The sequence below is a fragment of the Electrona antarctica genome (assembly GCF_951216825.1).
Source record: "Electrona antarctica genome assembly, chromosome: 13".
Lineage (NCBI taxonomy): Eukaryota > Metazoa > Chordata > Actinopteri > Myctophiformes > Myctophidae > Electrona > Electrona antarctica.
This window is the reverse complement of record NC_136794.1, coordinates 11,285,309-11,311,108: the sequence shown is the minus strand read 5'-3', so window position 1 is coordinate 11,311,108 and position 25,800 is coordinate 11,285,309. Positions and strand designations below refer to the sequence as shown.

At 43.3% G+C, this 25,800-nt stretch overlaps 2 protein-coding genes across 3 annotated transcripts; both read left to right on the top strand.

Annotated features, from left to right (window-relative positions):
• The first annotated feature begins 870 nt into the window (after nt 1-870).
• Nucleotides 871-20,714, top strand: med14 (mediator complex subunit 14). Of its 2 annotated transcripts, XM_079517974.1 has the most exons (29): nt 871-1,384; nt 2,522-2,548; nt 2,639-2,744; nt 4,099-4,272; nt 4,776-4,905; nt 6,387-6,515; nt 7,234-7,341; nt 9,176-9,308; nt 9,420-9,570; nt 10,134-10,245; nt 10,559-10,684; nt 10,787-10,865; nt 10,956-11,115; nt 11,303-11,506; nt 11,639-11,773; nt 12,347-12,423; nt 12,524-12,684; nt 12,810-12,956; nt 13,301-13,545; nt 14,018-14,287; nt 14,741-14,984; nt 15,665-15,799; nt 16,075-16,236; nt 16,366-16,604; nt 17,247-17,426; nt 18,207-18,314; nt 18,451-18,576; nt 18,911-19,100; nt 19,933-20,714. In XM_079517974.1, exons 1-29 carry the CDS (start codon nt 1,212-1,214, stop codon nt 20,004-20,006), a joined length of 4,305 nt encoding a protein of 1,434 aa, XP_079374100.1. In that variant the 5' UTR covers nt 871-1,211; the 3' UTR covers nt 20,007-20,714. The 2 variants fall into 2 exon arrangements, with proteins under 2 accessions (XP_079374100.1, XP_079374099.1); XM_079517973.1 differs by lacking the exon at nt 15,665-15,799 and having other exon boundaries at nt 872-1,384; nt 16,066-16,236.
• Nucleotides 20,715-21,007: 293 nt separating this feature from the next.
• On the top strand, nt 21,008-25,542 carry LOC306935258 (uncharacterized protein). Its single transcript, XM_079518226.1, has 8 exons — nt 21,008-21,433; nt 21,841-21,959; nt 22,121-22,181; nt 23,119-23,186; nt 23,346-23,448; nt 23,827-23,945; nt 24,062-24,207; nt 24,504-25,542. The coding sequence occupies exons 1-8, from the start codon at nt 21,370-21,372 to the stop codon at nt 24,610-24,612; spliced, it is 789 nt and encodes a 262-aa protein (XP_079374352.1). The 5' UTR covers nt 21,008-21,369; the 3' UTR covers nt 24,613-25,542.
• The last annotated feature ends 258 nt before the right edge of the window (nt 25,543-25,800 follow it).

The following is a 25,800-nucleotide window of genomic DNA, read 5'->3' as shown; positions in this document are numbered from 1 at the left end:
CAGTTAGCTAGAGTGGCTGGATGAACTTGTTGAAACACACCAGGAGTTCGCACCTGTACCCCTCCCCCCCTTAAATCTGTTTGTCCTTGGCTGCCCCCAACTCGTTCTTAAGCTTCTCATAGGAAAAACAAATGCATCTTAAATTAATAGATCTGACTCACATGTTACAATATCCATACATATTAATACGAGATCTCAAAAACAATGAATAGGGGATATAAAAATGTCCTAGTGAGGGTGGTAATAGCATTTGAGATTAGCCGTCTATTGATTGATTGATTGAACATTTTATTAACAGTTTGCAGAATTACAGTACATTTCAAGCACAAACTCAATACAAAGGCTGTTAACTGTGAGTGGACGACCCAATTAAGCATTACACTTGTTTACAACAGGGTCCACCATGTTCAAATCATCAAAACATTTAGAGACGTACAAATAGACACTTCTATATAGACAAAGAACAGTACAGGAATTCATCATAATGGAGGTAAAAAGGGAAAAGAAACATATACAGTGAGGGAAAAAAGGGGGGGGCGGTGGGGGGGATTCAGATTTTACGGGGGGCAGTTTCGAATTGCAGCCATCCGTAGGTGCCCTTTGAGAGCGGTTTTGATGGAGTCAAGGGATTCGCATGTCTTTATGACTGTTGGTAGGGCGTTCCACATTTTGGTGGCATAGGAGCGAAAAGAATTTAGTCCCTTGTTTGGGCCGAATCTGGGTTGAACATGATTCGTTGCACTCCCTCTGGTGTTGTGGGTGTGGACTTCGTTAACACTATCATGCGTTATGAGTGACCTATAGACATGGTAATGACGTCTACCTCTACGACCATGCTAGTAAAGTCAGTCAGACTCACACTGACAACCACAGAGAGAAGAGCAGAGGAGAGGAGATGCAGCGCGTCAGGGAAAGGGACAGGAAGGAGTTGACTTGTAATCGTTCCATGTCCGGGTTTTCCCTTCCACCAGAATTGTGATCATTCTCGGCAGCAAAGATGGCGGCTGGACAGCGTTTTTCGTAATGAGTTACTGAATAGGGTGAATTTAGGTCGTTTTCTATTGAACAAGAAAACAAAAACCAGCGAAACTTATTCAGAATAAGAAATGCTGTAGAATACGTGAACTCTGTTTTCACTGGAAGTTATTACGAGTCGCTAGTTTTCTTTTTTTTATGTGTGCATCGCTTTAGCTCCGTATTGTCATTGTAAAATGGCTCCAGTGCAGATTGGATCAGATGGGCAACTGGTCCCGCTTGGGGGACCAACCTCTGGTCCCCAACCTCCTCAACCCGGGGCCCCAGCCACACAGGGAGTCCGATTGAGCCTGTTGATTGAGTTTCTACTTCAGAGGACCTACCACGAAATTACCCTGCTGGCTGAACTGTAAGTAGCCTAGGCCTAAACGTAAAAGCTAAGATGGGTAACTAAGCTAACCAGCCAACTAACACTTTCTGCTAATCTGTAAAACGTTGTGTTTGCTCTTCCACTAGCACTCTTCCACTACTGCCAGTGTCTCCCCATGCAGTCACTGTTTTTTTGTTGGGTTATTTGCCCATCCAAGAGTTTGGAATTGGAAGATACAGTCTGTATGTATGTATACCTGTATATACAGTTTAGCACAGCTGACGTTCTTACACAGAGCGACTTCAGTAAATGGCATGAACCCTAGTCAACTAACGACAGGGTAAGTCACATAAGTAGAGAGAGAGGACAAGTAGAGCTTCAAAGAAACTATGATCCCAGGTAAACCTAGCATCGTATCTGTCTACTCTCTAAATACATCTAAATAACATTCTTAACATTTGTGGTTATTGGTTAAGCAAAACAAATAACATGTGTGAAGAAGTAGTGGGTGTGGCTGTAAACAAGCATCTCGAGCTTAGTCCACTTCCCTGGGTAAACAAAGAACTTTGCTTTGCTACCCTAACCAGGTTAACTAGCCCCATCGCTGACTGTAGCTTGAGTCCTAGAGCTGCAACGAAAGGGGAGATCACAACCAATGAGCTAGCTAGAATAACTACTATTATAACTTGATGAGTTCATGGAAGGCTGCCAGTTCGAACCCGGGCTCCCCCAGAGTTGGTGTCGAAGTGTCCTTGAGCAAGACACTGAACCCCTAATTGCCCCTGATGTGCTGGTTGGTACCTTGCATGGTTTCTTCCGCCATCGGTGTATGAATGTGTGTGTGAATGGGTGAATGTAATGCACAATCTATGTAAAGCGCCTTGGATAAAGGCGCTATATAAATGCACCATTTACCATTTACCAATCAATGATCATGGATTTACTGATCCAATATTTTCATTTGTGTTACTGTGGCTAGTAAATGAGTTCTTCTAGAGAAAATGTCATGATATGAATGAAACGGTTGACATAACAGGAGCTTGCCATCTGCTACTTCTCAGCCCGTTTACTGGAAAGCCTTTTAAATATAATTTGTGGTCAACGAGACAGTAGACACATTAGGCTGAACTTTGCTGAGCACGATGTGATAATAATGATGATTTGGTGTCCTTACAGACTTCCCAGAAAAACGGACATGGAGAGGTAAGCCTTTACTACGAACCAAAACACACATTGATGACATATTCTGATAAACTATATCTTTTCTACATCTAAACCCCCTTTTCCTTGCAGGAAAATTGAGATTGTCCAGTTTGCCAGCCGTACCAGGCAGCTTTTTGTGCGCCTCTTAGCCTTGGTGAAATGGGCAAGCAATGCTGGGAAAGTTGAGAAATGTGCGGTACGTAGAGTAACAATACTAGTAACAACTACTTTTCAAATGTGTTACAAATTACAATTACATTAAATTCAAACTTTATTTGTCACACACCACTCTTAAAAACTACTGGTAGTGTAATAACCATCCATCCATCTTCAACCGCTTATCTATAGTTGGGTCACAGGGACAACAGCTCCACCAGAGTGTAATATATTTTGATCAACTCCATGGATAGTAAACAAATAAAACAAGACTAAGACTAAAGAGCATAAGGGCATGATACATATACAGTATGTGTTGATAAAAGATCAGAACCACCTTTTTAGCGTTAAAGACAAGTCGCCTGTTACAATGAGTACAGGGTTGTTGTTTTTTGTCCATTTAAGCTGTTATAATAAAGTTACATTAATGTGGTCTATGTTCACCTGCGGTATGTAGGTGGCATTTTATTATGAAGCATTTTTATTACAATTTCTGTTTTTAGAAGGATATTCCAAATCACTTAAATAAAAACACCTTCACAAACCAAAGACATCAACCCAGAGGCGTATCTACAATAAGGCGAGGGCAGGCGCCCGCCTGTCCAAATCCATTTCTGGCCTGGCCAAAATCCATACAATGAGAAAAAAAGAGGACAAAAACAAGACGTGATTTAATTAATGGACAGCTGATTGGTAGAGTGCGACCCTCAATCACCATTGGGATGTAAATGCATCTTGCCTGTCCAAAATATAATTCTTGCCTGCCCAAAATGTAATTCCTGGAAACGCCACTGCATCAACCCATTTACAATAACAATACCATACAGAAATAAAAATAAGACGGACAAAAAATAAGAGAATTCATGAAAAAAAATAATATTTATATTACTCATTGTAACTGCATTCACTGTGACACAATAAAGAGATGGTAGTCTCTTACAAAACTGAGCATTATTATACAATGCAACATGCAGCTATCGCCGTTGACACCCCCAACAGTAGGGTAATTTCACATTATATCGGACACAATGCTAAATCTGTTAATGGTAGGGATGCAAATTATCGCTTAAATCGTTAAGCAATAGTTGATGCACCTTATCAATCTTTTCATTGATAAGCAGTGATTTGGGGACGCATCCAATGACAATCGCAAGGGGAAGAGTGTTTTTTACAAGCATGGCCACCACCTCCCTTGTGAGTGGTTGGTTACAAAAAACAACATTAAGCTGGATTTGATTGGTTCTGGCCATTTGTCTCCTCGGACCTTGTTTACAAACATTCAGATCTGTAGTTTAATGATTAAAAATGATCCCGTCCCATTCCCAACCTCCCATATTTTAGTTAGAGCCTGCGATGTACAATTTCTAACTGTGGTATCCATGTATTGGTAACAGATGATCTCCAGCTTCCTGGACCAGCAGGCCTTCCTCTTTGTGGACACAGCTGATAGGCTTGCATCACTGGCCAGAGATGCTCTGGTACATGCCCGATTGCCCAGCTTTGCCATACCCTTCGCCATTGACGTTCTCACCACAGGATCCTATCCTAGGCTGCCCACGTGCATACGGGTAAGTTTCTACCTCTTTAGGATTCCCCATACAATTCACTACTAATGTAGGAGCTGTTTTAGTTTCTTGTTGACAACATGCCATATTGTTTTGTGTAGATATGTGCTTGCGTTATTGTTTTGGATACTTGGTGGAGTTCATTAAATTCACATAGTTGACAGGAAATGGAAAGAACGGGATGGAGCGCACACAGTTCTCACCAGACCAGGAAGAAGGCAATATGCTAAAACTGCCAGAATTGGAACTATACCGCAAAGAATGACTGGAAAATGTGTTATAACGGGTCTGTAGAAGATCAGTCCTACCTGTGTACGAATGGAAACTGGTAAAAGTAACATGTACATCAGTTACAAAGTTGGATAAATGCTGATACAAACAGTCAGGAGTCAATAACCAGACTTGATGTACAGTTGTTATGGCAAACTATTATACGTACTGTAACTAGCTTATACTAGTCTAATTGTCAGCTTATTGTTGTGTGTTTTGTGTGCATTTCAATATAGGATAAGATCATTCCTCCAGACCCCATTACTAAGGTTGAGAAACAGACTACACTGAACCAGCTCAATCAGATTCTACGACACCGCCTTGTCACCACAGACCTGCCTCCTCAGCTAGCCAACCTCACAGTGGGTAAGTCGTTTTTGTACACACGACCATCCCCGCGATGGTTAATATATATATCGATATTGTGTGCTGAGACTAGAATAGATCATCTGGGTTTTAAAGGCTGCATTACAGTAAAGCGTTCACATTTTTAGAACTTACTTCACTGTTCTAGTATTTACTTTTGCCCACTTAGTAATTATATAAAAGTGCTATTGATGATTATTTAAAAATTAGTCTCATTGTTTAAATATATTGTGCTTTTAGATGTTTATTTAACAAAAAAGCTCAATGTCAATAATGTATGATGAATAGTGTAACATCCTCTCCTATAGTGATTATTTTAAATATAATATATCTATTCTGTATTTACCCAGGGCAGTGTTGCAGGCTACTTCTCTTACTACTAACTACTGACAATAGCAAATAAGAGCATGTCTGAGATTTGAGAGCAACACACACACACAAATTAGCATCGCTAATGGGGGGGGGGGGGGGGGGGGGGTGTGTGACGTGTGAATGGAGGGATCATTGAAAACAAAGGCGGCTTGCATGCTGTGGTTTGCATGCACATGGGCTGCCAGAGTAGGCTATCATTTGTTGTTTTTCTTGTTTTTTCGCCACCTCTCAAGTTAGACTGCAAGCTCTAAACTGACTGGGCCTCTGGACCCTACGCTGTGATATCTCACTCACACACACACACACACACACACACACACACGCATTCGAGGTGGGTTGATGTTGATTCAATGCTGTGCAGCACACATGCATGTAGATCATGCAGTGAGGCAACTCAGGCACCAGGGCACAATATTCCTGTCCCCTCTCTTAAAAGTTTCCTCCCATAAACTTCACTTGAAATTGAAAATTACGTTTAAGAAACTTTAATAATGATGTTGCTTCAATGCTTCTTTGCACCGCACGTTTCTGTCTCTACACTCCTTTATAGCTCTATGCTACACTCCTCGACAACTCCATGCAGATAGCTCCGCCTCTGCAAGCCACAAGCCCACAACGCGTTGCTGATGCAACGCGGTGTAGGCTTGTAGATCAGCTCTGCTCCCTGCGCTTCTATTAAAAGGGTAGAAAATAAATATGTGTGACCGTGTGTGGGAACCGATGAAGAGAACCGAAATTGAATTATTGTAATGGGTACCCGGTACCCAAGCACGTTCGGTACATACTTGGTCCCGAGGTTCGGGACCCACCCCTAGTCTTGAGCTGCGCTTTAAAAATGTCTACAGAGGCTGCCTGTCGAAGGTACAGTGGGAGTTTGTTCCACGCCGTCGGCCCGTAGAAGCAAAACGCTGCTTCCCCGTATTTTTTTGTTGCCATTTCTTTAGGCAAAGCGAGCAGGCCCGCAGTGGAAGACTTTAGGGGGCGGTTTGGGACATATTTAGGCAGGCAGTCCTGTAGGTAGGAAGGTGCGAGACCATTGAGAGCTTTATAAACAAGTAAAAGAATTTTAAAATCAATCCTAAAAACATTGCCTCTGTGTGCGTCTCCAGCTAATGGACGTGTAAAGTTCCGTGTGGAGGGGGAGTTTGAGGCCACCCTGACAGTAATGGGAGATGACCCAGATATTCCCTGGCGGCTGCTGAAGCTTGAGATCCTGGTGGAGGACAAGGAGACTGGAGGTGAGATGGATACAACTGCTGCACACAACCCAGAGAGCCAAGGGGAGACTGGGAACGCGGCGTGTGTTTGCGGTGTCTAGACATAACCTGACTCCGCCAGATGGGGCAGCAGAGAGTACACTGGGTTCCCCCCTCCTGCTCCCATCTGGGAACTCTCAGGCAGACTTGATGCCCGGCCACAAAACGGCCTGGCCAATCAGCAGCAGCTAGAAGCTAGAAGCTGCTGCTAGAAGCTGCTAGAAGCTGCTGCTGATTGGCCAGGCCGTTTTGTGGCCGGGCATCAAGTCTGCCTGAGAGTTCCCAGATGGGAGCAGGAGGGGGGAACCCAGTGTACTCTCTGCTGCCCCATCTGGCGGAGTCAGGTTAGTCTAGACACACCATGGCAAACAAACTTTAACTAGCTTCTGTTTGCTAATTTCTTGACTCTCCCACACTTCTCTGATGTTTTCTTAACCAGATTAACCCTAGCGTCCCTATTTTGTGCATGTCATCATATGGACACGTATCCAAAAGAATTCCCACATTTTCAAAATGTATTCAAACGTTTCTAAAAATGCAGCTCTAGAAGCACGCATTGTGAGCTTGTAGATCAGGTATTTTTTTCTATTCATCATACGACTAAATACACAGGGCCTATGTGGTTAACGTTTCTGTAATTTCTTCAACCACCCCATTTCTTCCAAACCCTGTCCCTCTCAACCTCCCTCTTTACTGACAGATGGCCGAGCCTTGGTGCACAGCATGCAGGTGAACTTCATTCACGAGTTGGTGCAAGCACGACTATTTGCAGATGAGAAGCCCCTACAGGACATGTACAACTGCTTACGTATCCTTCTCACAGTGTATGGAGCAATGTTTCCGTTAGCCAGTATAGACGAATCCGTGGAGCGGTGCCACAAAACGGCCTGGCCAATCAGCAGCAGCTATCCCGCCTCTAGCTGCTGCTGATTGGCCAGGCCGTTTTGTGGCCGGGCATCAAGTCTGCCTGAGAGTTCCCAGATGGGAGTAGGAGGGGGGAACCCAGTGTACTCTCTGCTGCCCCATCTGGCGGAGTCAGGTTACCCTGTGGGCCACATGTAGGCAATCAGTACTGCGTTGTCATGCTGCTCTTAATGCGACACCGCAACTATATAAACATCATGGGCCACCATGGCTCACCAGGAAAATGCTGTTATTAGACTATTTTACAATTGAAGCATACTATTATTATTTGGATAAAGTAACACGACATTGCAATAACGTAGTTTACAACCATAACAACCTGTGGTTTAAGTCCCAACAGACTGCTGTGCGCTGCAGTTATCTGATCAGCCAATCAGTACGATGGTGTTGCACATCGAAACTATCAGACCTACAAACGTGTCGCAACGCACTGCATTGCGAGCTTGTTTATGTCTGCTATATTTCATTATATTACTGTATTTGGTTAACTATAAAAAACAAGGTGTAATGATCAGTTGGGTGCATGTATCTGCAAACACGCATGTGACGTTAATTATATTAAGGCCGACTAATTTATTCGTTGTCTGGAAAAATGTAATCCTGTAGGTCAAGGTGGCCGATCCAAAAATTGCCTAGCGGAAACCCTGGTATGGTGTATGTGCGTGTGTGCATGTGCTTTTGTGCCTGTGGTGTGTATCTTATGTGCTCAGTCACACCCACATGCACAGATACACACAGTTTCTTTGTACCCTGCAGCCTCTTGGATTTGGGCCTAATGTGAACTGCTGCAGTAAGGCCACCCTGTGTATGTTGGAGCTTATAGAGTATTGACTGGTCAAGCACTAACACACGCAGCATCCTAATGAGCCACACAGCTGCAGAGTTCCTTCTGAATTCTCATTTCCATCATTATAGCCCATCAACACAAGTGATTTCTGTTTGATGGCAACTTCAGGAAAATCACAGATGGGAATTTACTTGTGCTACAAAGTACTGCTACCGCCATGGCAACTAGAGAAAGCATCACATAGCGCTTATCATGACAACAGTCACATTTGGCATACTGACATGGCCAGTAATTTACAGGGACTGTAGTTTCTGCGTTGAATCAGTGAGACAGTATTACACATCAGTTGGCCACATCCACTCGTCTCAGTGGCTGGCCTCGCAAGTCGGTCTTGTTTTTCACTATTGCTTCATTCAACAAATCCGGCTGAATGCCATGGCGTTCTTGGCATATCAGGAGTAAACTAACAAAATAATGGATGCTCTCTTCCAGCAGCAGGCAAGGCTCCTCCCCCTTTACCCCGGAAAGTACATGCTTGCATTCAAACTGTGCAGGGCCTTACTAGACCCTCAGGTGCAGGGGCAAACAACAGCTTGTTAGCTTTCATGCTAACATCAAAGTCCTTAATCAAGCATGCAGCAGAGCATGGCCATGCTAATCCCAATACTAATCAGAGCATCTCTGCTCTGCCTCCCCTTCACCGAAGCCAGTCATGCAGCTTACCCTCTCAAAGAGTTTCCTGTGTTCAGCACAAATAGCCCTTTTAATGGGTAGTGTTTATTTATTTAGTAAACAGGGTATTTGTGTGTTTAGGAAATGTGTTTGTCCGTGTTCTGAATATAGAGGGTGCGATGTGTGTGGTACTATATCTTCAGTCCTCCGCTATTGGTGTTTTCCCTCTGCCTTATATCTTCCTTAACCATGTGTTAAGACTCCTTCTGCCTATCTCTTCAACTGGAAGTTCTCCACTCCCAGACCCTAATGTTGGTCAGAGAGCGCTGGGGAGACCTGGTGCAGGTGGAGAGATACCTGCCCGCCAAATACCTCACACTTGCCGTCTGGAAGTAAGATGGAACTAAATTATATTGGGGGGGGGGGGGGTTGTAGTCAATACCGTTTCCATCTCATCTTCCTGTCTTACACCCTCTCTATTACTCTCTTCTTCAACCTTTCAGTCAACAAGTCTTGGGTAGGAAAACAGGCACTGCTTCAGTGCACAAAGTCACCATCAAGATCGACGAAACAGATGGCTCCAAGCCGCTACAGATATCCCATGAGCCTCCTCTTCCTGCCTGTGACTCCAAGCTCATGGAGAGAGCCATGAAGGTGCATTGAACAGTGATAAAGATGCAATTCTCATTGAACATTAAAGGGCCACTTCACCCCTTATGTGGGTAATATGGGTTTGTAGATTTTATTATCTGTAAGTGTCACAGACACTGGTCTCACTTCCTTCCTGGACTATGTATCCCACCACAGTTCTAGGAAAGCCCTGTTGTGATTGGCCAGTAGTCGCTGTGATTGACAGTTCTCGTTTTTTGCAACTATGCCTAAACCTAACCTCAGTAAAACTATACCTAAACCTAACCTTAACCCTCAGTAAAACTATGCCTGCCCGGGAGCCAGTCAGATACATGGTAAGGCGGGTCTATCCTAGAACGTTGGTGGGATACATAATCACGGGTCTCAGTAAGACAGCCCTCCCACTCTCCACAAGGTGGGGTGAGTGCACCAAAGCATTATGGTCATTGTAGTAATCCAGTCAAACACACAGACTACATTATTTTTCTGGCCATAGTGCAAATTAAAAATTGTGCTACTGTTATCTACTACAAATTATATAACATATATGTTTTGCTTGACTGTAATTTCTTGTCCTGCTCCTGTAGATTGATCACCTGTCCGTTGAGAAGCTATTGATCGACAGTGTACATGCCCGCTCTCATCAGAAGCTGCAGGAACTGAAGGCTATTCTAAAGACCAGCAATCCGAGTGATAACTGTAAGAGTCTACAGTAAACGCCTGTCATTTCTATAGTAAACTCTTGTCCCGCTTGTCTGTGACAACACATTTAGATATCTAATTGTAACAGATTTGTAATACATTGCTTGGCATAAGCTCAGCTAAAATTCCACAATCTTCCATATGCAGGATTGTTCAGATATTTGCTACACTGCCATGTCCTCCATAGGCCAGTCAGTATTATCTTGTCAACAGAAGATTGCATTGCCAAGACTTGTGACATTTGGGACCTAAATGTCCAAGATATAATTTATGAATGCACATGGGACACGTGTCTGTTTTTATATTTCAGCTTTTATTGAGACCGCATTACCGACTCTGGTCATTCCTATTCTGGAGCCCTGTGGTCGCTCGGAGTGCCTACATATCTTTGTAGACCTTCATTCAGGGATGTTCCAGCCCATGCTATATGGAATAGGTAGGTAAAGGGCAAATGCAAAAGAAGTTAAGGAACAACTTATAAGCTTAGCATTGGCCTGTGTGTTTTTCATCTCTAAACCTAGCAATCCCTACTCAACAGAACAGTCCATAGTGGATGACATCGAGAAGACCATCAACGATGACATGAAGCGTATTATTTCTTGGCTACAGCAGCTTAAGTATGTCCTGTCCACCCCCTGAAATTATACAATGATAGGAATTTGAAATGTGAAATTCTTTAGAATCGTAATCTCTTTCTCTCTGTCCAGGTTGTGGTTGGGTGAGCAGCGCTGTCGACAGTCTGTGAAGCACCTCCCCACCGTGTGCACCGATATCCTCCACCTCGCCAACACCACGTCTCATCCTGTAGGAAACTTATCCAAACACAAGCTCTTCATCAAGCTCACGCGACTACCACAGTACTACATTGTGAGTTCCTAATGCATGATTCATGAAATCAATGGCAGTCCCTTACAAAAAATAACACAATCACTCCTGGTGATGAATAATGGGCTTTTCCATTATTCCTTTACCATCTCTGGTTTCCTTGGTTCAATTATCATCTCTTATTTTCTTGCCTCTCTTCTTCCCACTCGTCATCTCTCCTTACCCATAGGTTGTGGAGATGTTGGATGTGCCTGGTTGTCCTACAGACCTACAGTACAAGTATTCCTTCCTCTCCGTGTCGCTCGTGGATGGCGAGGATGGACAATTGCCATGTGCCCAGCTCCTCCAACTCTTCAAACCCAACGTTGAGCAACTTGTCCAAGACAAGTTCACCATGTCAGGGAAAGGGGCCCGCCCCGGAACAAAGAGGAAGGTAGATATTTGTAGAAGAGTCTAGGATAAAGTCAGCTTACTGGTATTATGATTTGTCGGTTGCTTAGTACGAAGTAGCTTCTTTTGATATGTTGTGTATGTTGAGATTGCATTTCTCTCTGTTGTGCATTAGATGTCTGGAGACCAGGGGGCTCTGGAGCCAAAGAAGCCCAAGCGATCTGGAGAGATGTGTGCCTTCAACAAGGAACTTGCTCACCTAGTGGCCATGTGTGACACCAACATGCCCTTCATTGGCCTCAGAGCAGAGGTACAGATATGTCCCCATATCTTAGGGGTTAAGAGTCTTGCTTAGGGACACGTCATCGGCACATTGCTGGCCTGGAATCGAACCTGGGACAGCCAGGGCCTCTAGTTGTGCAGCACGCCTTTTATCACGTTTTGCTTAACACCATTAGCTTCCTGGGGGGTGTTATTACCTCCCTCCCTTTTTGATACAGGAATCAAAGACCTTGTTTCAGGCTAACTCTAATGAGAAATAAGGTTATTCTCTAACCATCTGAGTGAGGACACTGTCGTCTTCCTATGAACTATTATTACTGTTATTTTCTGTTCTTGCATCTAATTTTCCCTCCTCACGGATCACCAGACTAATGTGCGTGTGTGTGTGTGTGTGTGTGTGTGTGTGTGTGTGTGTGTGTGTGTGTGTGTGTGTGTGTGTGTGTGTGTGTGTGTGTGTGTGTGTGTGTGTGTGTGTGTGTGTGTGTGTGTGTGTGTGTGTGTGTGTGTGTGTGTGTGTGTGTGTGTGTGTGTGTGTGTGTGTGTGTGTGTGTGTGTGTGTGTGTGTGTGTGTGTGTGTGTGTGTGTGTGTGTGTGTGTCTAGCTGTCAAGCATGGAGATCCCCAACCAAGGAGTCCAGGTGGAGGGAGACGGATGCAGTCATGCTATACGCCTTCTCAAGTTAATACACACTCAAGCACAACCATCAAACTATTTCAAGAAATGTTGCTGAAAATATGCTGACCGCAAAATCATTTTACATATCTCTCCCTCTCCCTAGAATCCCTCCCAGTAAAGAGGTAGGAGAGGAGACCCGGAGAGCTCTAGAACGCTCCCTGCTGGACTGCACCTTCCGCCTGCAGGGCAGGAACAACCGCACGTGGGTGGCTGAACTGGTGCTGGCCAACTGCCCACTAAACAGCACACACAGCAAGGAGCAAGGTATATACACACACACATACAAAGCTATCACCTCTGACTATCAGGACCTGCTGAGTTATGGTTTCTCTAGTTACTTTTCTTTTCCATTGCCTCTAAATGTGTCATCCCTCATTTCGTCCAATCAGCCTCGACGCGGCATGTATACCTGACCTATGAGAACCCTCTGTCGGAGCCAGTAGGCGGGAGAAAGGTGGTGGAGATGTTCCTCAATGATTGGAGCTCCATCAGCCAGCTCTACCAGTGTGTCCTTGACTTTTCACGAGCGCTACCAGGTGTGTATCTTCTGTAGAATAGATCACTAACTTTGCTCATTAGATTAAATGGTTATTCGTTCAACTTGGATTGCACACAGCCTTTATCCCATTTTGGGTGGGAACCCCTTTTGGTGTTTTTAAACATTATGTTATAATTTAGCTATTGAAAAATAGCAGATCTACAAGCTCATAGCGCGCCACCGAGTGGCGCGCTACGAGCTTGTAGGTCTGCTATTTTTGAAAAATCGTAAAAATGTGGCGCAAATCTTTGAATATATATATTTTTCAAAGTGAATGTTTTTAACTCGGGTCAAAATGGGTTATATATAGATCAAAACATTATGCAACGTTTCTGATTCCAGACATGCCGTCATACCTGAGCCTGTTCTCTGAGATCCGGCTCTACAACTACAGGAAGCTGGTGCTGTCCTACGGCAGCACCAAAGGCAGTTCGGTCACCATCCAGTGGAACTCCAGCACCCACCGCTTCCACCTGGCCCTGGGCACGGTGGGGCCCAACTCCGGCTGTTCCAACTGTCACAATATCATCCTGCACCAACTGCAGGAGATGTTCAACAAGTGTCCCAATGTCGTGCAGCTGCTGCAGGTATACAGGGGGTGTGGTTCTGCTGCGGCAGGGGAATTTTGTTTTCCCATTTTTCGCCGTGTTTCCCCATCAGGCTAAATTCCCCATATTGTGCCATATCCCGCCTACTATTATTCAGTAATTTACACACACACATACATACATGCAAAGTTAGTTAGTTAGTCTGTTTGCGTTCTCTATTCAGAAATGCCATGATAAAAAATTAGCACTGATTGTTACATTTTTGGGATTCTTGGATATAATTTGTCAAAGAATCCAAAAAAAGCAATGAAAAGACGAGATTTCATGTCGTAGTACCCGAATCATACTTTCTTGCAGAGAAATTACACTGTAAACTGAAAAAGAAAAAAAAAAGACAAACTACAAGTTACTGTTGACTCAGTCTTGACTTGTACTCCTTCTGTCTAGCCCCCCATACCTTTTGTCTGACATTGCTAGTGGGCTTGACCTTACCTTCCACTGCGTTCCCCAGATTCTGTCTGACACACAGGCCCCTCTAAATGCCATCAACAAGCTGCCTACGGTGCCCATGCTGGGTCTGACCCAGCGCACCAACACCGCCTACCAGTGTTTCTCCATACTACCCCAGTCACCCACACACATCCGCCTGGCCTTCCGCAACATGTACTGCATAGACATCTACTGCAGAAGCCGAGGGGTGGTGGCCATTCGAGACGGTGCCTACAGCCTTTTCGACAACACAAAGATCGTAGAGGGCTTCTACCCGGCCCCGGGACTCAAGGTATTGGCATAGTGACAAGGCAGAGTTTCGGAGTGCTGCATCTCATCTAGGTTAGATAAGGTGCTTCTGCCGAAGCTACCTGGAGATAAATGCCTGTACATACTGGGCCACATGGAGCCTTATGATGCTCGGTGTCTATTCCTGTTAAAGGGGCATTCCACTCATTTTCAACATTTTACTATGTCATTAATGTACCTTAGAGCTGTACCTTAGACAGCAGTTCTAGGAAACACAAAATGGGGGGTCTTTTTTATTATTTCCACACAACAGCTCTAAGGTATATTAATGACATAGTAAAATGTTGAAAATGGGTGGTTTTCCCCTTTAACCCTAGTTTTTCCTAGACCGTATTTTCACACAGCAGGCATTGTGTGTTGCAAGCTAAACCATTAACTTTGTCTTTATCATGTTCTACATTTTCCTCTACTCTTGTTTATGTTGCTTCCATCGCAGACATTCCTCAACATGTTTGTGGACAGCAACCAGGATGCTCGCAGACGCTCTGTCAATGAAGATGACAATCCGCCCTCGCCGGTGGGCGCGGACATGATGGACACCCTGGTGAACCAATTGCAAGCCCAGCAGCAGCAAATGAGAAGTGGTCCGGGAGGGGTGTACCCACCACTCACGTCGCCACCAACACCATACCACACCAACGTAGCCCCATCACCCTCCATGATGCCCACCCAGTCGCCAGGTAAAGATACCATGTGGAGCCCAGCTTTTGTTATGTTTTTTATGGACTGAAGAAGTATGTGTGTTTGTGTGTGTTTGTATATTAAAATGCATTTCATGTATGTATTTATTGCTGCATGAGCTTGTCAGCACACCATAAATCAAACCATGGTTTTTCAGTCCTTCAGTTCACACTCATCGGCCACCCTGTCTTGCTTAAAGGATAAGGCAGGCATAGGTTTTTTTTCTTATTGTCAACACAACCGACTAAATAAAATGCAAATGGAGTTCTATGTTTTGCGGGATATATTTGTTTTAGCAAGATGGGTTCTACTTGAAGAAATACATTTTTCGTTTTGATTATAAGAAAGAAATGTAGTCACTCTTATGTGTATACATGTCAAAGCAAACTGTGTGCTTATTAGAGATAATGCATGAGAGTGTGTGCCCTTTTTGATATTTGACATGAGAATCACTTTTGTTTGTGTCATAAACATTGGAGACACGCCTCATTGCCTAGCAGGTAGAAAGCATGCAGCCAGTCCTGATCCTTCCATCCTGCACGGTCCCAGTCCCCCAGCAAAAGCCACCGCCCGCTGCCCAGCTTTAGTGTGTACATGATTTTGTGTACATGTTTGCGAGGAACTTGTCAACTTCTACCAGAGTCTGACGAGCCCTTTGGTGTGCTGTGCATGTGTACAGGGACCATCCATACCTCTGGCTCCCCTAGTGGAGCACTGAGGGCACCCTCTCCCTTTGGTCCTACCCCGTCTCCTTCCTCTTTGGGGATAGCCATGGGCCAGACAAGCTTTGCCAGCCCCCACGGTAAGTGGCAGGGTTGCAGAAAGAGCTGACATGGGGTTAGTTCTAATCTGAAAATCAGCTGGGCTGGGCAAGGACTGGCTAAACTAGTGATATTTTGTCTAGTCACTGCTTGGCCTTAGGGCAGTGCCACACAGAGGTTAGCTAGCCCATAGTAATAGGTCTTATCAAGTGGATTGACAGTGGGCACACTGTAGTGCATGTATTTGGATTTTGTTGGGTTGGCAGGCAGTAAGTGAAGTCCATGTGGCTGCTGATAACGGTGTGTCTTTTTTGCCAAGGTGCTCTAGATCCCAGTTCTCCATATGCCATGGTGTCTCCAAGTCAGAGGGGCCAGTGGCCAGGCTCTCCCCAGGTCCCAGGGCCTTCCCCACGTATGCATGGAATGTCCCCTGGAAACCCATCTCTCCACTCGCCCATCCCTGACCCTCATTCTCCACGTACTGTGACCAGTAAGCATTGCTCTCTCCTTTGTACTTTTGTCTGTCCTTTACCAGCAGCATTTTTACAGTATACTTTATTTTACTTTGAAGGGAATGGATCATATGAAATCTAACTTAATGTTTGTGTTGTTTTCCCAGATCCCCAGGTCATGCCCAGTAGTATGCCTCCCCCCCGTAAGCTACCTCAGCGTCCATGGGCTGCTTCTATCCCCACCATCCTCACCCACAATGCCTTGCATGTGCTCTTGCTCCCCTCGCCCACGCCCTGCCTGGTGCCGGGCCTGGCGGGGAGCTACCTCTGCTCTCCACTGGAACGCTTCCTGGGCTCTGTCATCATGAGACGCCACCTGCAGAGGATTATCCAGCAAGAGCCCAATGTGAGTGTTGCACAGCTCAGCAGTGCTTTCACGTAGAGTGTCTTTCTCCTTCTATTCAGCCACTTTTTTCCTTCCATTTACAGTAATTCCTCCAAAAACGTTCCATTGTTTATTAAAGCAATAAGCCACAAGAGTTCTCACTACGCGTCGGGTCTCACTATGCCTCTCAGTAAGCCCACGGTAAGCTGGGACCTCGCGTGGCTTATTGCTTTTCTAAAACAGTTACAAACATATAGCCATATTAACCTCATAAAACTATTAAATTCACAAAAGTAGCTACGCTTTGCGCCACCAGAGCGAGCCACACACTTCCTTGTTTTGCACGGCAAGCTAAAGTAGACTGTGTGACGGGAGAATAGCGCTTGATGTCTTTACGGGGCTGCCTGGAGCCACACATTCACAGTCATAAAGGTGCTTACACGCCCGCACGGCCAGTGTGCGTAAGGCAATCAAGTGCTCCCCTTCCCCAGTACAGCTACAAGGCTGCAGGATAAGCTGGGAATGATATAAAGTGATTGAAGGTGTGGATTATCGGTGAAATTTACAACGGTCACGTGACGGTAACCAGCCAATCAGAATCAAGTATTGGGACTAACCGTTTTAGAATTTCTAATTCATACCTCGATTCCCTCCCTCCTGCAGCTGTCCATCGTGAACTCCAACGAACCAGGTGTCATCATGTTCAAGACAGAGGTGCTCAAGTGTCGCGTAGCTCTAAACCCAAAGAACTACCAGACGCTGCAGCTCAAAGTTACCCCGGAGAACGCTGGCCCCTGGTCACAGGAGGAACTACAGGTGCTGGAGAAGTTCTTTGAGACACGGGTAGGTGCTGCTGGTTCTCCACACCACATGACCAGGCACTCGCACAAACACAAAGGAAACAAGTCCCCAGGACCTTCTAAATTTTTGCCTAAATGTTTTACTTCTTTTGTGCTGTACATTTGTTTGACTATTAAAGTATTCATTCTATCAATCAATGTACAGTATGGTGAACAACTTGCTGCAATATAGTCAAGTAAAAGGTTAAAACCACATGGGCACATTGCTCTGAACAGCTGTTTGATTCCTTATCCGCGTCGACTTGCATGTGCAGTAGTGTCACCTCTGTGCTTAACCCTGTGCGCAAGATCGTCAGTCGAGCCCCTTGGTCAAAACCGTTTACGCTCATTCATGTATCTATCTGGCCCCAGCTGTGGTAAGTTGTAGTACTAGAACCGGCCACCATGACTGGCTTCACTTCTCCCTCTTGGTTTCGGGGGCTTTGGTATAGACTGGGAACAGAAACCATTAAAAAGGTACTGGGAACATAAAGCATGTCCAGTACCTTTCTGCAAAAATAAAAACACATATAGCCTAGGTATAAGGGAAGCAGACGAAGAATAGCCTTGAAGGTGTATAAGCACAAGTCTATGGGTGGCCAGAGCAGATCTTCCTATCTGAGCATATAAGACACAGCAGTGAGTGAGTAGTTAACAGTTTGTATGAATGAGCCTCAGAGAAGCATAATAAGCTGTGTCTAACATATGAAGACTCTAAAAATGTGACTGCAACATGTCTCTTGCTTCTATTGATGCATTCAATCTCTTGTGTCTTCTGCTGCAGGTGGCTGGTCCTCCTTTCAAGTACAACACACTGAATGCCTTCACCAAGCTACTAGGGGCTCCCATTAACATTCTGAGGGACTGTGTGCGCATCATGAAGCTTGAGCTGGTCAGTGACGCTATGTGCGATTGTTGCCTTGCCAGTTGCCATGTATGGTCACAACATTTTTTTCTTTTTGTATATATTTTGTGTGTATAATTCTCTGCTTACCCCCCCCCCCTGCCATCCCTGTCCATCCCTGCAGTTCCCAGACCAGGCAAGCCAACTGAAGTGGAATGTGCAGTTCTGTCTGACTATCCCACCCAGTGCACCTCCCATTGCCCCTCCTGGAACCATCGCTGTGGTGCTCAAATCCAAGATGCTCTTCTTCGTACGTTTCAGAACCACTATATTATATTATATATTATATTTGATTAATTTACAATATTGTATTTTATGTTTTACCTGGAAAGATAAAAGCTGCATCTTCTTCTTTTCTGTAAAGAAGATATTGTACACGCATATTGTAATAAGTGAAGAATACAGTGTACCTTCATATCCAGCTGTGAAATTCAATTTAATTGAATTGTATAAATGTAAAGGGTATACGTTGTATACACCATAAAACCCTCTGTGTTAATTTATCAATTTGTACATTTGTACACTCACAGTTAAATTAAAACCATAACTGCTTTTAGTGAATACAACTTTATTTTGACCCACAGCTCCAGCTGACCCAGCGGATCCCCGTGCCCCAGGAGCCCGTTAGTATCATCGTACCTATCGTATACGACATGGCCACCGGCCTGACTCAGCAGGCTGATATCCCCAGACAGCATAGCTCCTCTGGGGCCGCAGCACTCATGGTGTCCAACATCCTCCGGAGGTTCAACGAGCTGCACCCCGCCAGACAGGGTAAGGCCTCACACGCACACACACACACACACACACACACACTGGCATGTGCACAATTCCCTCGCTACAATGCAATTTGCAAAGGGAGAACAAAGGAGAGATTTAGGGCTCCATTTTCGTCACCGCTAAACCCCTTATCCCTAAACTTCTTTGCCCTTTTTATTTATTTATTTTTACTGTTTTGCAAAACATTTTTGAATAGTTCAGCTAGCCTCTACATTGACACGTTGTGAGCTTGTAGACTGGCCATTTTAACTATTCAAAAATGTTTAAAAAAAGGCAAAGAAGGGATAAGGGGTTTAGCGGTGACAAAAATGGAGCCCTTAGTGTTTTATGCCCCTTTAACCCCCAACTGCTCCCCATTGCTCCTAATAGGTAGGATGGCTTAAGTGCAGAGGACAAATTTCACATAATAAATGTAGTGCATAATGTACTAATAATCTGAGAAGAAGGATGCTGTTCTATATCATACCTCCTGACCGTCGGAGGGCGGTGTTTTCAACACCTGGATATACATCACGCGCATAGGTCGAACGTTAATACCAAACCAACATTGTCACTCGTGACCTTGTGGGTGTGAGCTACCAATATAGGTGCCCCGCACACACATAGAACACCCTCATGAAACGTTTTCATCAGGATTCCGAGTGGCAATAAACTCTGGCGGTCATCCAGTATTCATAGAACCTTAAGGTGCACATAACTAATTAGTTATATGCATAACTCTCGATTTGCACTGACACAACACAAACTTTACTGTTACTCTGATGTCTTGTAGAACAAATCTCTCTCTATATATATTTATGTATTTTTTTTGTTTGTTTTTTCTCAGGTGAATGTACAATATTCGCCTCTGTTCAAGAGCTGATGGCCAACCTCATACTTCCCCCTGGTGGTCGCCAGTAGCAAGAACACATGAGCCCAGAGCCCAGTGGGACAGTCTGCTCCCTCAGACCTCACCAGGGACATTTCCATTCCCAGGGTCAGATGGAGTAGAGGACACAAATAACTGGAGTTCCAAGATGTCATAATGCAACATATCCCCCCTCTCTGCTTCAACCAATGTACAGTTCTTCCTATAATAAAAGCCAGTGAATTATGCAGAATTGTAAAACACATTTATTCTTGATAAAAGCTAACATGTCATTCAAAGAAACAACTGTTGCTACAGAGGTGTATCTTAAAATGAAACTGATGCAAAAGAATATAAAAAAAAGTGTTTTTGTTCCCAGAGAGGATTATATAATTGAAAATATGGTTGTTAACCAAAAGATGTATATTGTTGTATATTTGAGTGTTGAACAGAATCCTACGCAGTTGAGTTAGAATTTTGATAGAAATTGTCTTCACATTCTTTTTTTTATAATGCCAGATCAATACCATTGTGGTATTGGATATATTCTTTGGTAGCACACTATTTAAATGTCATCTTCCCTTTACTATGTCAAGACCTCAACCTTTTCAGTTGAAGCTGTCACTTTGAATACTGTAAAACTGTGACAAACTTTATAAACCAGCTGTATTTTATTATGACTGCGTTTGAGTCCTGGATGAATAATCAGAGACTTCTTGTCTGTCTTTGATTACTATTTAATAAACCATGCCTAAAAATGACTTTTGCCTTCAGTGCTTCTGAAATATTTGATATCAAAATATTTGATGGATGTGAGTGAAAGGTTGTGAGTTGTGACAGCAACAATAACTCGCAACAACAACTCTTTGTTCGCAACAATAACTCTTTGTGAATCCACGGTAACTAGTCTAATGACAAATCAGATTCAGGTGCCTTCCAGCATGCTGTGGTCCAAAACATGACATCATTCTGAATGCCGGGTGGTCTTCTATCAGGGAGGCGTTCAAGACAGCGAATCGGTTGCAATGGGTGTGGACATGTGGAGTCGCCAAGCGATTGAATACCTACATGATTCATGAATGAATATAGGCTATACTTGTATTGGATTTTAAGCATTTTCTTCTGTGAGAGCTACGTTTGCCTGCACTTGATGCATTTTTGCATTGTGTGCGCCACAGTGCGTGAAAACCTTTTTTTATTGGCATTCGCTTCGCCCATTCTGAACGAGCTCCTATGAATGCAGCCCTTGCGTTAGAAAAATAGTTACGATCAGATTCGACAAAAGAAAACTCATATTTCTCAAGAACAATAGATAGGTTACAGACGCAACCACTTATGCATATAGGATCTCATTTCTATGTTTTGTTTAGTTCATCAGAATAGGCTATACTGCGATAATCAAACCCTGCAGGTCAGATGATGGCAGTAAGCATCTCTGAACCGCTCTGCCATCGCTGCGTTTATCACGAGAAATGTAAAGGTAGGTCTCATCTTCACCGTCTGAATTTATGCATTTGTTGTTTTACTTTAAGACTAATGGTGCCACCATGCAATTTATGTATTATATTGAATGAGTAGGCAGGCTACATGACATTAATATTCATTCTGGTCTGGTCTGAGGTTCCGCGATCAGAGCCTACTCTCTCCAAAGAAAAGGGCTGCACCTTATTTCAATTCGGTCCATATTATGGACTCCTCTGTCCTCATTCGTTCACTCTCCATTCATCTGATGCCAGAAATTACTAACGCTGAATTCTACTCATCATGCGAAGAGTCAAGAAGACCGTGGGAATGTGTGAGGCAGGAAAGGGGATTGAATTTGTCAGTGCCGTTCGGTTCATATGCGCTTGACGACATGTTCTTCTGTTTTGTATCACCTGTGGTCAGTTGAACTGCAGCTAAAGAGACCACTGATGCCCATTCAGTTAAGTCCTGAACAGGTGGGTCTGGAGATGTTGTGTCTGTGTGGACAACTAGACCTCCTCATCAGGGCACAGGTAAACCAGGTATGACAGGTATTTAAAATACCAGAATATTGTGTGTGTGTCAGTGTGTGTGTGTGTGTGTGTGTGTGTGTGTGTGTGTGTGTGTGTGAGAGAGACTGTATGTGAGTATACTGTATACCGCTGGCTACAGTATAGGTTACTCACCAACTTTAATGTTGAAGTTCCAGGAGCAGTTGAGCCAGGACTGCAGTCCAGAGGAGTCAGACACTTTCCAGGTTCAAGGTCAACATTTTATTTTATGTTTTTGTTATTTTGGGGGGCTTTCTTTGTGGCCCCCCCTTTTTTACCTGGGGTTTATCTGGTTCCTTTCTTTTCCACCCGCCTAATTCAGTTCAGTAGTGTTTCTACTGAACATGAATTGGTTCAGAACCCTAAATAAAAGGTTTGTTTGGAACTGGAACCACTTTTCCACCGGTTTGGAACTGGTTCAGTTCTTTTTGGTTCTCACTTCTCAGTCCATGAGCCAGAACTCCAAAATTGGAACGTTAATTATGAATTGAGTGGTCAAAACCATACCAATATTAAATTGTTTATAGGGTCAATATAACTAAATTAATATATGATAACTCTTCCACAGGAGTAGCTTTTTCATATTTTGTAATTTTCACCTACAGTAGGCCTATACGTGATGGGTGAATAGGTAAAAATGTTAATTAATTATGTTAATTAAATAGTTATCACCATGAAACTTTCCCTGCAGTTGATTACTTACACGAAGACAATGATTTATTGTATTACAAAATTTCTGAAATTGTACATTTAAATATGCAAATTAGGCATTATATAGGAAAATGTGCAAAAAATTGAAAATGTGAAAAAGCTATTATCATATTAAATTATTAATTTACTTAATCCTACAAACAATTTAACATAGGTATGGTTTTGCCCACTCAATTCATCATTAATGTTCCAATTTTGGAGGTCTGGCTCATGGACTAAGAACCAAAAAGAACTGTACCGGTTCCCAACCGGTGGAAAAGGGGCCTTAGAGATATTGGACAAATTGCAAGCCAGGCCTGGAATCGAACCTATAGGGCAACTGGGGACTCAGTGTTAGGGTGCATTTGCTATACCCGAACCCTTCATTTGCAATGGTATTGTTGAGCACAACTTGAAAGGGACCATTATGAATAACAATATTTGTGCTTCGACCACACAGGAGCAGAAATCCTTGACCAAATGCTGCAGTGCCTTGAACATCTACCAAAGCCTATGCCACAACTTGAGGTATTACCTATCTAAAATTATTACAGTCCAATGGTTTTAATGCCATGTCATCACTGAAGCATTGCAAATTTGTAAATTAAATAAGATAATTAATTACAGGTTAGGTTACTGTCTACGCGTGTGATGAAATGATTAGCCTGTTTATAAATGTGTCTCCAGGACTACTTGGATATAGTTGGTCTGTCGGCCATGTTTCCCCGTGTGGAAGTGTTCCTCATCCAAGGTAGCCCAGTGGACATGTTGGAGAGACCACCCATGGATGGTGAGGGGTCCATATTCAGATCTAATGTTAACCTTTGTCTCCAGATTGTCAGGTATTCAGCAGCATAAAACAATGAACCTTGACAAAACCTTCATTACTGAACTAGTAGGAACACAACTCACCCAGAGGGTTACAAGAATTCAAAGAATGCTATAAAGACTGAATTCATAGCACTAAAAAAATATCCTTTTTTAACCAGCTAAATTAACTGACAACCATTCACATTTAAAATAATGACACATCAATAAAATAAAGTTACAAGATAATGAAATACATTGTCTTGCTGTGGAAATAGGAGATTGGGGAAATGGTGGCTTGTGTAATAATAACCAATAAAGGATACAATATGTGTTGAATTGGATACCATCTGTGTTCTAGAATACTTCTCCCACATTGCCAAACTCAATCAGCTCCTAGTCCTATGCCAACAGCTAGAGGAGGACGTGAGGCACCTGGGAAGCCACAAATACATTGCCCACCAGCTCTCGGTCATCTATGTGAGAAAAATAGTCACTCATGTCACATTATATTGAGCTATAATCTTTTCTATATCTGTGTTGAAGTTCCTTTCACTGTCAGTCACCATGCATTTATAAATTAAACTTTCTCGCAGCACATCATCTGCTCGTTTAGAGGAATCCGGTGTTTGTCTGAAATGAAGAAAGACATTGAGGCCAACTTCAAAGAGATGAAACAATCTCTGGTGACAGAGGAAGGCTCCAGGCAGGAACCACAGTTGGCAGCACCCTACATAAGCTGGTAACAGAAAATCAAAATATTGTATGTAGAAAAAACATACAATAATAACTGTGCTAATATATTGGATATGAATGATTGAGCTTATTAACTGAATATTTGAAACGGGCGAAATAATAAAAGAAAGCCTGAGGAAAAAAGCATTGTAACTATATCTGAAAAGAGGCCACGAGGTGGCATGACACTTAAATGAAATCATTCATTCATACAATATTTTGGTAATCTCTTGGTAGCCTATAGTTCTGCCTAGTGTATTTCATGCTACTTTAAACTGATTTGTGTCTGTGTGTCCCTTAAAGGATATTGGAAATAACTCACACCATAACGTCACTTGTGTCATCGCTACCAGAGGAGCTGACAGAAGACCTTAGCCTGCCCATGGCTTTTGTGTCCCAGTTCTTGTCCTGACTTATCCTATATCTATAGGACATCTAACCAGCTTGGAAGCACCCTGGGTACAATATGCGCTGTAGAGTGCATAGCTGAAATTTGGCGGAAGTAGCGGGATTTTGGCGGAAATACCGCTCAAGGAAATGACGTTGACACTTTACAAATCTGTTTACATTCTCCGTGAATGAAACAAGTGTTGTGATTGGTCAAAAAAATATTGTATCCGGGGGAAATACATCTGACGGATGTTCCGTCCCAACATTTCCGCCTATGCACTCTCTGCCTTATATTGTGACCAGGCTTTTCTCTTCGCAGATGAGTATAAGGCTGGGACTGAGGCTAGCTTGGAAGTGGTTTTGTTGCGGTATAGGGTTGCAGGGGTCTCCTGGATATATCTATTCTAAATGAAGGAATGTGCTATTTAACTGACTGCAAACAAGACATGGGGTCTAATAACGATGTGTCTTCCATGTGGATCTTGGACGTCAAATGGCCAGTCTATGATGTCAGTCATCTACATAATTGGGAAATCTGACCTCCGTTGACTGCCAGTAGGCTACAAAGTTAAAGTTCTAAAGAGAATTATGTCCTCGATCTGCTGGCAGCAACGTGTACAAGACATTTGGCACTGATCGCACACAAAAAAGCGCACGTGCGCGCGCGCACACACACACACACACACACACACACTCTCTCTCTTCTTGACAGTTTGACCCATATAGGAGCCATGTCATAAAAAGGTGCTAAATAATGTCATTATTAATTAATTATAATTAACATTACTGATCAATTACGGATTGTAAACTGGCTTTACACAATCTGAATTCTGGACTGTGTGAATATTGATTTACTGTAGGTCTAGGGGCCTTGTTATAATTCCCTGCAATTACTTACTTTACTTATGTCATATTTCTGTATTTTTACCAAAATGATAATAAAATGGTATGCAATAAAGATCTATATTTCATGCAATTGACATGATTGAACATGAACAATGCTTGACTAAAACGTTTGCATTTGAATGATTGAATACTCACTAAAATGCATGATCAGCTGCCTTTTGTTCGTCTCTCACAAATGTCTTTAGAATCTCACATCTTTTTAGCTGCTTGCTTGCATACAATGATGTTTTTGTTGGTGAGATATTATATTCCTACATTCACCAATTAGTAGCCCGCACTACAGTAATGGATTGTCACTTATTTC